We start from the raw sequence: 13,076 nt of genomic DNA on the forward strand, positions 1-13,076 counted from the left end.
GTAGTATTCATACCAAGCATTCTCTGTGTGGCTGCAAATCAGTTTAATGATGGTAATCACCTTCTCAGTGCTAGAAGCAAGGGTGAGAGCCAAAGAACGCTTCAAGACTAGGGCTGCAAACTGATGATGTTGCTCTTTATTTACAAGCAGTCATGTGTGTTACGCGAAGAGATCTGCTGAGAAATAAAGGGTGGTCTGAAAGAATTGAATCACTGCTTCTCCACTATGGCATGTCACAAGGAATTTAACTTTCAAGTGCATGATCTTGAGCTTTAAATGCTTTCGTGCTTTGCATTTTTTTTTCCTGGACTCTTTTCTGTCCTACTTCTATTAGAAGTAATCTACAAGAATCCCCATTATTATTAAAATTATGTTTTCTAGACAGACACAAGGCCCCCTAATGAATAAATAAAAATACAACAAAACCACATCTGTCAACTAGTGATTTCTTTAAACAAACATATTTTGTGAGCAATGAACGTCCTATAATGCAATTTATAAGAGGAAAATTAGCAAAGCCACTGTGTAATTTCCAGTGAAATGAATGCTGTTACGTTTCTCAGGGGACACTCCATCACGGAAGAACTACCCACACTGAGCAATTCCTAAAAATGAATTCCCCTAAGACAGACTGGTCCCCAAAAAAACACATTCACAAGGCACAATCAATATGAGCTGATGACATGTATCATTTGCTCTGAAAGGAATAAATGAGAACCACTATCCATTATATTGTGTATTAAATTGCATAATTGCTTTTCTGTTTTTCAGTAACTAGCTCCTAGGTACGGAACCAAGATATATCAAATAAGTATATATCAACTGTGGACTGTTACTTGCCTCTAATTTTCCAGACAGCTTTTAAATGTGCATTAAGCTTACAGAGTTTAAACCCTGAAGACAATGACTGGGCCATGGGCCAGAAAGACAGGAGAACAGCCTTCAGTGGGCCTATTAAAGTGCCATGATGGAAATGAAAGAGCGCTAAATTAGGGCTGGAATCCAAACTGCACACTCCCTATGTGTCAGCCAGCATTGCACAAGGATGATGATGATGATGACAGCTGTGTGACTAGTACTGTCCTCAACCAATTTTACTGTAATGCTATACCATTTCCTTTTTTTATTAAGAAAATGGACTACACAGATTTCAAGATTTATGATGAAAAAACTAATGGCTTAATGTGTATGGCTGGCTTATGTAAAGGCTTTAAGCCCTGTGATCAAAAAGTTGCAGTTCAAATCATAAGGAATTCATAAGGAATTATTTTACTTGCAGTGAGAAGGGAAAATGTTGATTGAAAAAAGATACTAATGAAGAGCTTCGAAATTCAACAGCAAGTAGCTGAAGGAGGAGAAGAAAAGGAGAATAAGTGCCATTTCAGCATTCAGTACAGGGTCGTGCAAAGCTACACCCAAGCCATTGTCCCAGAGACCAACATGGTATGCAGACTTCTGTTAAAAGAACTTAAAAAAATAAAAAAAATAAAAAAAAATTCAAAAAGCAGATAAGGAGATTGTTTTGTTCAAAACTGAACATATCTGCAAGCAGTTCAAAATTGAACGGTGCAGCCGTGTTGCTATGCCTACAAGAGCACACAATCTAAGCTGATACAATAAAAACAGGCTCCCCTCTATGGGGCTGTTAGCTCTATGCCTGGAGGGGGGGATGTGGGACAACCCCTGCTGTAAATTTGGTGGCATCTTCTGCTCTCCTTCACTGTCCTTTAAATGAAGCCCGTGTCACTTTGAAGTCATCAAAATTCAGATGGCCTCTCCTCCACTCTAGTTTTAACATTATTATTGATTTCCCGAGGTTACACTCATTTAACACACAGATAAGGAAATTGGAATTAATTCCATTTTTTTCTTCCTAGGAGTAGACTCAGTAGTCTAAAGAAAATTGAATTGAGGAATTCAGTTTAAGGGTGTAAAAGGACTTAAAAAAAAAAAATTTTTTTAAAGGCTGGCTCAGTAATGAAAAGACATTCTGTAGCAAAACTCACTGCTATTCATATCTTCATTCTAGCATGGAAGGACTTTTCATATCAATTAGAATGTTCAGAGAGGATTAATGAATGCAGTTTCAGTTGAACACAAGCGTGGTGCATGTATTGGAATATAATGGAAGTTATAAAAAAGAGCTAGAGAATTGGTGTATTAATAGAAAAACAGACATCAAACTTTTCTTCTTTTCCACTATAATTCGGCCTAGTATCAGTGCCCCGGAGATTTAAAAAAGTCCTTTAGATTTAATTTAATTTAATAGCATTTCAGGTTAATGGAAGAATTGCATAAACTCATTTTAGGTTCCTGTGTGAAGCCCCTTGGGATAACATGCACACAATATGGAGGTGAGGTATACATGCATGCTTGAATGAATTGAACTGAAAATGAATTGAATGCAGGAGACAGAGTGAGGGACCCACACACGATGTGTACCAGAGGAGATATCTTTTCCTCCAGCTACCACCACCTAATCTCGCAGAACTGAATGGTACCCAAGACCGTTTAACAGCTCTCACCTTCTTCTTTGATTTGAAGACATTACAGCGGAACACATTGCTCTGCCCATCTCTTGCTATGTAACTGAAGATTTTGAGGTCCTGGGAGTCATGAGAGACATAGAATATCCTGTAAATAAAAAGAAGTAGATTTTAACTTGGTCATGATAACAGCAACAGAAAAATGGAATGGGTAAAGAAGTATTGCCTCTTTACTTAACACTGTACCAATAAATATCACTTTGATCTATTTCACATTTTGCAGTGCTGGAAGGTCAAATTAAAAACAAAATAATCATTTTCTATGTAACACCATCATTTTAAAAAAGAAAACACATTTAGGCATTTCCTCAAATATATTAAAAACCTGATAATTAATTGATTCACCTCGTATGAATGATAAAATTCTAAATTGTGCCAGGCTTGTGTGTTTTCTTGAGCAATCACACAAAAATATAAACAAGGGTATTCTCTGCTGATGTGGAATCCGCTTGTGTTAAATAGTACAAGTATAAAATAAACATTACTGACACTTCGAGGTGTGAAACAGTAGATTAACTATGCTGTCATGAAGTTGCAACACTTACTGGGTGAAATGGAAATCAAAGATCAACAGTCTTTAACTACACAGGTCTTGCCTCTTTGAGTGAGTGGCTAGACCCACCCTCAGACATAGCCACTGTGAAGTCATGTCTGGAGCTTTCCCAGAAGTTCTGACAGACTCCGAGACTTTTTCCAAAGATCTTATGAGAGTAAAGTTGAGCTCAAGTGTGGTGATGACAATATCATGCTGAGGGGGTATTTTTCAGCGGGAGAGAATGGATGTTGACTTCAAGGACAAGATAGATGGAGTCGAATACACCCAAACACTACAGGAAAACCTGCTTCAGTTGGCAAGATATTTGCGTTTGGCATTAAGATTCATGTTCTAACAAGACAAAGACAAAAACCAGAGTCAGTATTCTGAAATGGTCCAGCTGAAGAACAGACTTGGATCCCATTAAAAAAGCCATACAACCTGAAAATTCCTGTCTGCTTTCAATTTCCATTTAACTCTGCAAAGATGGAGCACATTTGCATGGAGGAATGGGCAAAAAATATAAAATGTAGACATTCAAAGTGCATACACATTCACAAAGAATAAAAGTTTTAATCGCTGCCAAAGGCCTCTCTACAAAGCACTGGCTTGTTGGGGTCAGTGGAAAGTTAGTATTCTGGAAATGTCCAGAAAAAGTTAAACCTTGAATCATATGTGGAGTTGAGGGTGATTCTAAGTGAGAAACTTCATAAATATGTCACAAGTCAAAGTGTAGGAGGAAAATGAAGCCTTATGAAAGTGCTCTGCGGGCCATCATAAATGAAACATTCAGGTAATGAGGAATGCATATTTTTTTCAGCCAACTATTTCTAACTTTTATCAAGCTGACAAGATACTCTGAGGCTGAATAACATTTTCTTGGTTTAATTTGCACCAGTTTTTGGCTCTGTGACCCATGCATAGTTAGCTGAAGAAGGCGTCGTAACGAAGGTAGCTTTTTCCGACAGTGAATGATAAAGCAGAGTGTTTTTTTTCTGGTAGAGATCTGAGGAAGATGCAAAGACTAAATGTAAATTAGTCTGCCAGTTAATAAGCACCACCATGTACAATCAGCTCTATCTGGTAATCTAATAAAGTTTAATTTGCGCCCTCCTTTAATTGGACTCATATACAGAAATCCCTGCTCAGGTCGAAAACAACAAGAGGGAAAGGCTTTTTAAAAAAAAAAAAAGAAAAAAAAGTCCAGTACAGGAGGTTGCAGGAAGAGAGAGAGTCCAGGACAATAAATTAAAACAAGGGGGATTTAGTGCTAAAGGAATATTAATAGAGAAAAGCATAAGGGTCAAAGTGAAACAGTAGAAAAGTTGGGAATGTATTGCTTATTCTGAATCTATACTGCAGTCAAAAGATTAATGTTCCCTTCAGGGTCTTTGTATGATTAAGTGACAAATACAGAGCAAAGTATAAATAATACATTCAGTGGTCTTGGCGGCCAACAAGGCTACAGAGAACTCCCACAAGGATCAAGAGAGACAAAGATCAGCTATTATTCAGCCAACATTTCCCTTGTTATTGCAGAGTTGGGCTCTACAGCATTCAGGTTGACAGTAGGACCACACAGGAACCCTGCAGGGAGGGTTCGCGTTATTAAGAGAAGGAATGAAGGAAACGTCACCAGCAGAAGAAGAAGGGTAGTACATATGGGTAGTAAGTTAATTACAGATGCTCTAACAACATATATAACAACACGCATCCCCAGTCACTTAGGATGACACCTGTTACATGGATTTTTACTTTACTGGACAACGTTGAATGGTATCAGTTTCCCTTTAGGTACGACTAATCTTGCTTTTATTGATGAAGACAACTGATACATGGGACATGTGAGCACATGGCTAGGTGTAAGTATACTTGGATTTAGAAATCAGTACAATCAGTATTTATTAATTTAGCTGATGCTTTTCTCCAAAGTGACTTCTGAACCTGAGACCTCTAACACCAAAGGCAGTATCTACAACCACTACACCATCACAATGATGCCCCAATCTAGTCATTTTTTTAAAAAATTTAAAATAAAATATAAAAAAATTCTCTCTGCTTTCAGTCTAATCCTGTTCCATTTTTCCTTTCAAGCCTCCCCAGGCTTCTCATACCAGTGCTGGTCATCCTTCCTGTACACAATGGTGAGGATACAACAATATTTGCTACAGGTTGATTTAGTTTCTTATAGTTATTTTCATAATTGTTGCAATGTGCTAAGGAAGCTAGATGAGGATTTTTTTTTCTTAGGCCTCACCTTACCCAAGGTATTTCTAAAAATTTGAAAGAAAAAAAAAATCTCTGCCATGAACATCAAATGTGGCATGCTGAACTGCACTAATTGGGGAGGGGGTTAACAGGTCAAACGTTCATGTTATTTAGGTATTTTGTGTTAATTAGTTAATTTATAAGTGTTACGTTATAATTTTGTGAAGGATAACAGCCCCTTTTTAATTGTTATGTAGTACTGCATACAGACTTCAGTGTTATAGAGAGTCTGGAAAAACAAACTGCTTCCATATATTGGGATGGTGGTATTAAAATTTAAACTTGACATTGGCTATCTGTCTCAGAACTGGCTTTTTATGAACTACATGGTATGGAAGCTATTCATTCACAGCTGAATTTAAGATCACAATTTTTTGATTTCACAGAAGTACTTTTTTTTTTTTTTTTTGTCAAGCAGGGGGTAAAAACTGCAAGAGAACAATGTATTTGAACATACTTACGATGTGCTCACATGGGTTTCCTCAGCCAGCTCCAGTTCCCTCCCACTGTGCAAAGTTGTTTCAGGTTAACCGGTGACTCTAAATTGCCCTTAGTATGTGAATGTGTGATGGACTCATCTCCCATCAAGGGTGTACCCTCACTTGCGTAACACCACATATACGTATCCAAGATAGACTTTGGACCGCTACGACTCTGACTTGGACAAACAGGTACTTATAGTCAGTGAATGAGTGGACTGCAAACATTCAATAGTTCTGCAGGTTACATCATGTTGAGTACAAATATTCACATTAAGAAACACCAAGCAAACCAATTAACAGGCCACCAGGAGTGCATGCTGACATTAAAATCAGAAAAGGACTATTCGGAAAAATCTTCAAAAAATTTGAAGAAAATTGAGCCCGAGGTGACAGCAAAGGAGGATTTTTTTTCTTCAAGAAACAAAGGATCATCTCTCTATTCATTACCAGTCATTTCTTACTTTTGCAAAGAAAATTGTAGCCTACTGCATGTACCTTGAACAAATTTAAGGTAGTTCTATGTGACAAAAGTGTAATGATAACCACATTAGGGTTATAATCCCCAGACGCACATTTTTATCTGCAGTTTGAACAGTCATTTTACTTGCATTTTAGAGCTTCAGTTGTATAAAATGACAGACAGATGAAGTACAGGTGGACACAACTAGCGAGATAGACGGTTATAACACAGCATGGTATTTTCCCTTCATTAATTACCTTGGAATGCTCCATGGGTATCTGCCTGCACTCATTCAGCTCCTTCCACACTTTACTCTTAGAACGAGAGTTTCCTCTCTGGGTGGTGTATAGCGTGTGAATGTGTTAGGAAGCTCTGTTAATTTAGCATTTAACAAAATACCTCTAAGACATTGGAAAAATGGAAATGAAATGGCATGGTGGCACAGCGAGTAGCAGGACATGGGTTCGATCTCTGCTCAGTCTGTGTGGAGTCTGCATGTTCTCCCCATGTCTGTGTGGATTTCCTCCAGGTGTTCTGGTTTCCTCCCACAGTCCAAAGACATGTGGTTCAGGTTCACCAATAGTGTATATGTGAGAGAGAGAGAGAGAGAGAGAGAGAGAGAGAGAGAGAGAGAGAGAGAGAGAGAGAGAGAGAGAGAGAGAGAGAGAGAGAGAGAGAGAGAGAGAGAGAGAGAGAGAGAGAGAGAGAGAGAGAGAGAGAGAGAGTGTTCGTTCCACTGATGTATGGACAAGTGACCCAGTGTAAGTAGTGTATCTAGCAGTGTAAGTCATCTTAGTAAATAAGGTGTGTGGGCTGATAACACTACATAGAGTTCATTGGAAGTTGCTTTAGAGCAAAGCGTCTGCTAAATAAATGTCAAAGTTTTAAAAAGTATCCCATCATTATGAATATAAAGAGATTATGCAATGTTCAAATTCTGAAGTTTGAAGCCAGTTCAGTTTTATTTAATGTCACTTGAATAATTTTTTCATTACCTGTCAAATGAATACCGAACAAAGCTTCACAAGGTCAGTCTCTGAGACATAAAGCTCTCAGCCCCTCTCTTCCAGGTTTAAAAAAAAAAAAAAGTTAAAGTTGGCTGCCTACTCATTAATGGACTGTAATAACTAATTCCTGATTACAGTGAATTTGCAGCAGTGTGTAGTTGTACTTTGTGTAATGCAATTTGAACTGTGTGTGTAAAGATCGCTGCAGGCTCAAGGATGCGTGTCCATACTACAGTGTGTTTCATTGTACCACGGTCGTTGACGCACAGGGCGAGGCTGGAGAGCTTGAGCATGACTCACTGTGGGGAAATTTCAGGTGCTCAGAACTAGGAACAGGGAGTACCTTCGACAGAGTGAAACACACTTCCTTTTGCTGATGCAGCGACCTTCCTGTCCAGCCCAGAACACTGAGAAGAGGGTTTGAGGAGGATATGATGTATCATGGCAATTAAGAGATTTTATCTCCTGTTAATTCATCAACACTGTCAAACCAAGAGAAAATACTCACTCTGTCAATACCACGGTAGAATGAAAGGGTAATGACTCTGAATAAAATGATTCAAGAAAAAATCTGAGATAAGCATTTCACAAGAATTTTACCAGTTTCAGTATGGCACCCTTTCCAAGCTACCTCGCAGCATTTAACATATCAAAGTATAAAAAGTTCATACAACAAATTCAGAAATCACGGAAACAATGTCAGCTGAACTGTTCCAATGAAGTACCAAGTAGTCTAAGAATAACATAGTATTACCACACTAAATTGCCCACACAGTGCATGAATGGGTGAGTGTGTGTATGGCTACCCTGCAATGGACAGGTGTCCCGTACAGAGCGTACCCGCCCTCTAGCCTTGGATGCAATGCTTTCAGGATAGGCTCCAGTTCACCGCAATCCTGCTCAGGAGTATTACTGCAGTTATTGAAACTGGATGGATGGATGTAATTACCAGGTCAGTTGTGCAACAGACATTGCTGATGGTTCACCGTGTCATAGCTACACATTTGTGTAAATTCAAATGTGGCTCAGGTTGTGTAGAGTATGCATGTTCTCTTTGTGTTTGCAACCTAAAGACATGTGTGAAAGAAGGAAACTACTTACAAAGAGAATAAGAAAACTACTTTTACAGCTGAAAACTACTTTTACAGCTGAAAACTACTTTTACAGCTGAAAACTAATGGTTACCAAGAGCGGAAAAAACACACAAATTCATGGTATCTGCAATGGCACAAGAACACAAAATTTTTGAGAGAAGGAAGAAAGACTGATTTTGATAAAAATCAGAAATCTGGGGAGAAAAAAAAGAAGAAAAAAAAAAAAAAAAAAAAAAAACTTGTGCAAACCGAGATGACACTTTATAACAAAGGCAACCAGATCTACACAGGAAAGGAAATACGTTTCAGGCAAGTGCGTGATATGTTAAAACAAACCACGGACGTGGTTTCCTCACTGTTTCCCAACATTATTTACTCTTAAATCCATGATGAAACTTGAGGAAGACCAGACAGCGAAGCAGTTAAATTTAAAAACAAGGTCTCCTAATGAAGTCCCCGTTCCTGCTTCTGCTGTAGTACCCTTCTGCCAGGCACTTACCTTGAATTGCTCTAGTGAAAACAAAAAAGCATAAGCTAAGGGACAATTTAATTAATATAATGTAGAAAGAGATGCTGGTTGCGCTTAAATCTCAGAAGTGGTGTCCCTCCACTTCACAGCTCATGGCCCACGCTGGAAAACTGCACCCCACAGCCAATGAAATATTGATGGCTTTTATTACCCCTGCTTTCACGACAGGCTTGGTCGTCCCAGTCCATACGATCAACAACCATTCATGACAGCTGAAGGCAGGCTAGAAATATCATGCTGAATTTTAAACACAGACTGGCATAAAAAAAAAAAAAAGGTATGGTAGGGAGGAGAAAGAGGCAAAATCGTTCTGTAGCGCACATCAAAATACCACAAGTTTTTCTGTTAGGTCAGGTCATAAACACAAACAGGCTTCAAGTGGTAAGATGTAAATTTTGTAGAATTTGGAAGTTATGGAATAAATCATGTCCTGATAGATCTGGTTTCGAAGTAGAAGATAATTCTCGCGAACTCGCAAATTATTCACTCACACTAGAACACCGAAATGATAACCTATAGTTCTTTTCCCTGAACTCCAGCAACTCCCACAGCATCTGAATATAAAAGTTCTCTTCAGGTTTCCCCCCCAATTTTAAACAGTCAAAAAGACCTGGGTTTTGAATTTTTTTCTGCCTTAAGACAAGAATGTCACCAAGGCTCATTCAAATTGATAACAAAAGATTAACCATGACATAAGCCTTGTAGTTTTATTTCATTCATGTACCTTTTCCAATATTTTACTGAAAATGATATCAAAGCAGCGACACAAAGCGGAGGAAGGAGGGGGGGGGGGGAACTATCCATCAGTTTGGCATTATCAGTCTTCCCAGACTAGGCACCTCAGATTGCAATGACACACTGAAGAATGGCTCTTAGCTCAGGTGGAGAGTTTTCAAAATATTCAACACTTTCTTAGAGAAATGGGTTAAGCTTTCTTCATCAACCTCCTGCAAAAAAAATGGCACAATTATTACAAATGCACACCCAACTGTGGAGTATTTTTTATGTACCAGTAGGTGCAAACACAGCTATATCAACAGCTAATCTCTATACAAACCAATCCAGAAAGAGATGCAGAATGTGACGGCATCATCTAAGACGCATTCTAAAAAGTTTCTAACCACATGCGTCCTGCGGAATCATGTAATTCTCATCTTCCATTTTTCTTGTTCACTGTTAGTAATTAGCTAAAGACTTCCCTGAAGACTGATTTCTCTAACTGACACGTGCAGAAGTTGCACAGAGCTGTCACAATCTTTTAACTTCATCAGCCATAGCCAAATGTGAGTATAAATAAGCACCAGGACTCTCGCCAAAAATGCCTTTCCTAGCTGGACCTACTGTTTTTAATCTTATCTCCTCTTCTCTTCTTGCTTGAGTGAACGAAAATGGGTACCTGTACAATTACACATGAACAAAGATTCCCACGTCACCACTATTATTCTTGCTGTTTCTGGTGGATTATTCATTTCACTTGTGCCTGTCCTTTCTTCTCAGAGGTCATGAAGATGTGTACGCTATGTTGGCACATTTAAGACAGAATTAGTGAGAAGATCTTCAAAAACAGCCCTGTTACCATGAAGTGCATGTGGCCTTTGACATGAGGAGATTGAGGGGAAATCTTTGCATCAGTTGGAGATGTGGAGGAAGTGTCTTCAGAACTACAAGAGAAAGGTTTTCCTTACAGTATTCATATGATGCGAGTCTTCCCTTTCATTTAGATGGGCTCTTTTTACACTGACAGCACTTCTGGTTCGAACGGCCATCTCACCATACAATCCATTTGTCATGCCAGACAGGGTATTTTCCAGCTAAAAGCTGTACAGCTTTTTGAAGATTGCTATATTAAAACTCCACCTCCAGCTGAGCCGGTACTTATCAGGTCATGCACACTGGACCAGAGCTGGCTTTTTCCTGCTTTCAGACGTTCAAGGGGAATAGTTGGGGGTAACGGCAAACTCCGGGGTCTCCTAAAGAGCATTTAACGCCCGAGGCTGAGCCATCAGCAGCCTCGCTCCTTGTCCACAAACACAAATCCAGCAAATCCCTGTCCAGAGCGGCACCATGGTGATTTTGCCATCCACTGAGAGAACAGCCTTGTTGTAATCACACACAAGCAGGAGCCCCAGAGCAAACAATTCATTAGAAATATCTTTTATAGTTCTTCTGTGATAGCATCTGGACATTTTTCACAGGCTTCAGGTACAGGCTGACATTTAGCCAAGGAAGCAAGCAATGAATTAAAGAGGAGAAGAGAAAAAGCCAAATATACAAAGACAAAACCACTGCTCTATTGGGATTTTAGTTATCCAACTTTTATTAAAGAAAGTGGACGAACTGTGTCTGAAATTAAATTAAAAAAAAGCATAAAGCTAAATATGTATCAACATCACATTGCTATTTAGCTGATATTTTTCTGTGAAGTGACTTAGTGTTTGAGCGCCTTACAATTATTTACCCATTTATACACCTGGGTAATTTTTTTGAAGTGTAGAGTAAGTGTCTTGATCAAGGTTAGGACAACAGGAGGTAAGATTCAAACACGTGTCCTTAGAGTGCAAGGTGGCACCTCTAACCACTATTGCTACTCACTTCCCCACTTAGAGAGCAAACAAGGGTCACATTGTTCACCTGCATCCTTTGCTTAACCCCTTTTATTCATCATTGAACCACAGATAGCACTGGACTCAATAAAACATAAATGGCATCTAATTTTCTCTGGACACAACTAGCAACATATACTGGCTTACAACTTTTTCTATGTATTTCTATCTATCTCCATCTATGTGTCAGCAGTTTAATCACCCAGCCCTTCTACCCTAGCTCATTCTGCTGACACCTGATCGGTGTATCAGTGTTTCAGAAAGGCAGCAAGGTCATCTGAAGGTTTCTCCTCCACTCTGCTTGAGAAAGATGGACACAGACTGTCATCCCATATAATTTATACTTGTATATTTACTGTACAGTTGGCATGGACTTAAAAAAAAGGCACACCACTTTTCAGCTTTCCACGGTCCACTTCATCTTCCAAAATAAAAACCACACTATTTAAGACCATCCCTAAATTAAAAACTGCATGCTCTCAATCTTACTGTTTGCAATGTTTGATTGGTCAATTCAACTCCATTTATTTTTTAATAAAAAGCTCTTTGCAGGGTTTGCCAGAAAGCCCTTCACACATTTGTCAAAGCAACGACATAAGGAAAAACTAGTGAAGGACAAGCAAAGTGCAATGCAAATCAACATTAACTGTAAACCACTGGGAGGTTGAGAGGAGAAAACAGAAAAGTGTGGAGAAAAAGGGCAAAAAAAAAACCACGTGGGATCTAAGGATGCCGCGCTTGCCTCCCCCTAGCAATGCAGATACGAAGACAGGTGAATGGAACACATAAGGTTATACATCGATTTGCCTTCAGATAAAAGACAGGGTAGCACAGTGAGGCTGTGTCAGACACATACTGACAACCACCTGATGATTGTAGTTAACTCCTGATGAAAATGTCAGGGTGAAACTATTGCCAATATGCATCTCGTAGCTGCCAGTTTCTCAGCAGAAGCTGAAAAGTCACACTTGTACCACAAGTCTGTTGCGGTTTCATTCAAGTCACAGTCTGACGCCATTCACCAAACATCTGGAACACTGCACTGTTTTTCTCTTCTTAGAAACTCTTAAATAACCAAGCCAGCATCATGGCCCAGCACCTACATTGCAGTATGCTGTTTAAACCAAAATACAAATATATCAGCACCGTGAATAGTACCTGCATCTTGTTAGGTGTATCTCAATATTTACAAGCCTATCTTGCACCAAAAAAATAAAAAAAAAAAATCCAACAAGGCAATTTGATTTATTTGTTTCAATTTTTTTCAACAGCACTCATGGCTTTCAAGCTTTAATTAATCAAATCAATTTAATTAATAATCCTCTAGATAGTTCTAAAAGTCACTGTGACACCTTTTGCCAGTAGCATGCATGCCTGCAGATAGTCTCTTGCAGTAGTAACATAACCCTACATCCCAGAAAGATCCACAAACTACGCACAGCAGGATTCAATCTTCATGAAGCCACTATGAGAGCCTACTACAGCTTTTCTTCAGTCCGAACCAAAGAAGTGCTCTCTTCTACTGTGGATGCCGCCGAAGAGAGGCTGCATT

The 13,076-nt window shown here is 38.9% G+C and overlaps 1 protein-coding gene across 1 annotated transcript in view; it reads right to left on the minus strand.

The window, feature by feature from the left end:
* nos1apa (nitric oxide synthase 1 (neuronal) adaptor protein a) overlaps positions 1-13,076 on the minus strand; it is a 73,586-nt gene that overhangs the window by 20,097 nt on the left and 40,413 nt on the right. The window contains exon 5 of the mRNA XM_018754199.2: positions 2,526-2,634. Coding sequence (XP_018609715.2) covers positions 2,526-2,634 — 109 coding nt within the window. The remainder of the gene's footprint in view (positions 1-2,525; positions 2,635-13,076) is intronic.

The sequence above is a fragment of the Scleropages formosus genome, chromosome 9 (assembly GCF_900964775.1).
Source record: "Scleropages formosus chromosome 9, fSclFor1.1, whole genome shotgun sequence".
In the NCBI taxonomy this organism is placed as follows: Eukaryota; Metazoa; Chordata; class Actinopteri; order Osteoglossiformes; family Osteoglossidae; genus Scleropages; species Scleropages formosus.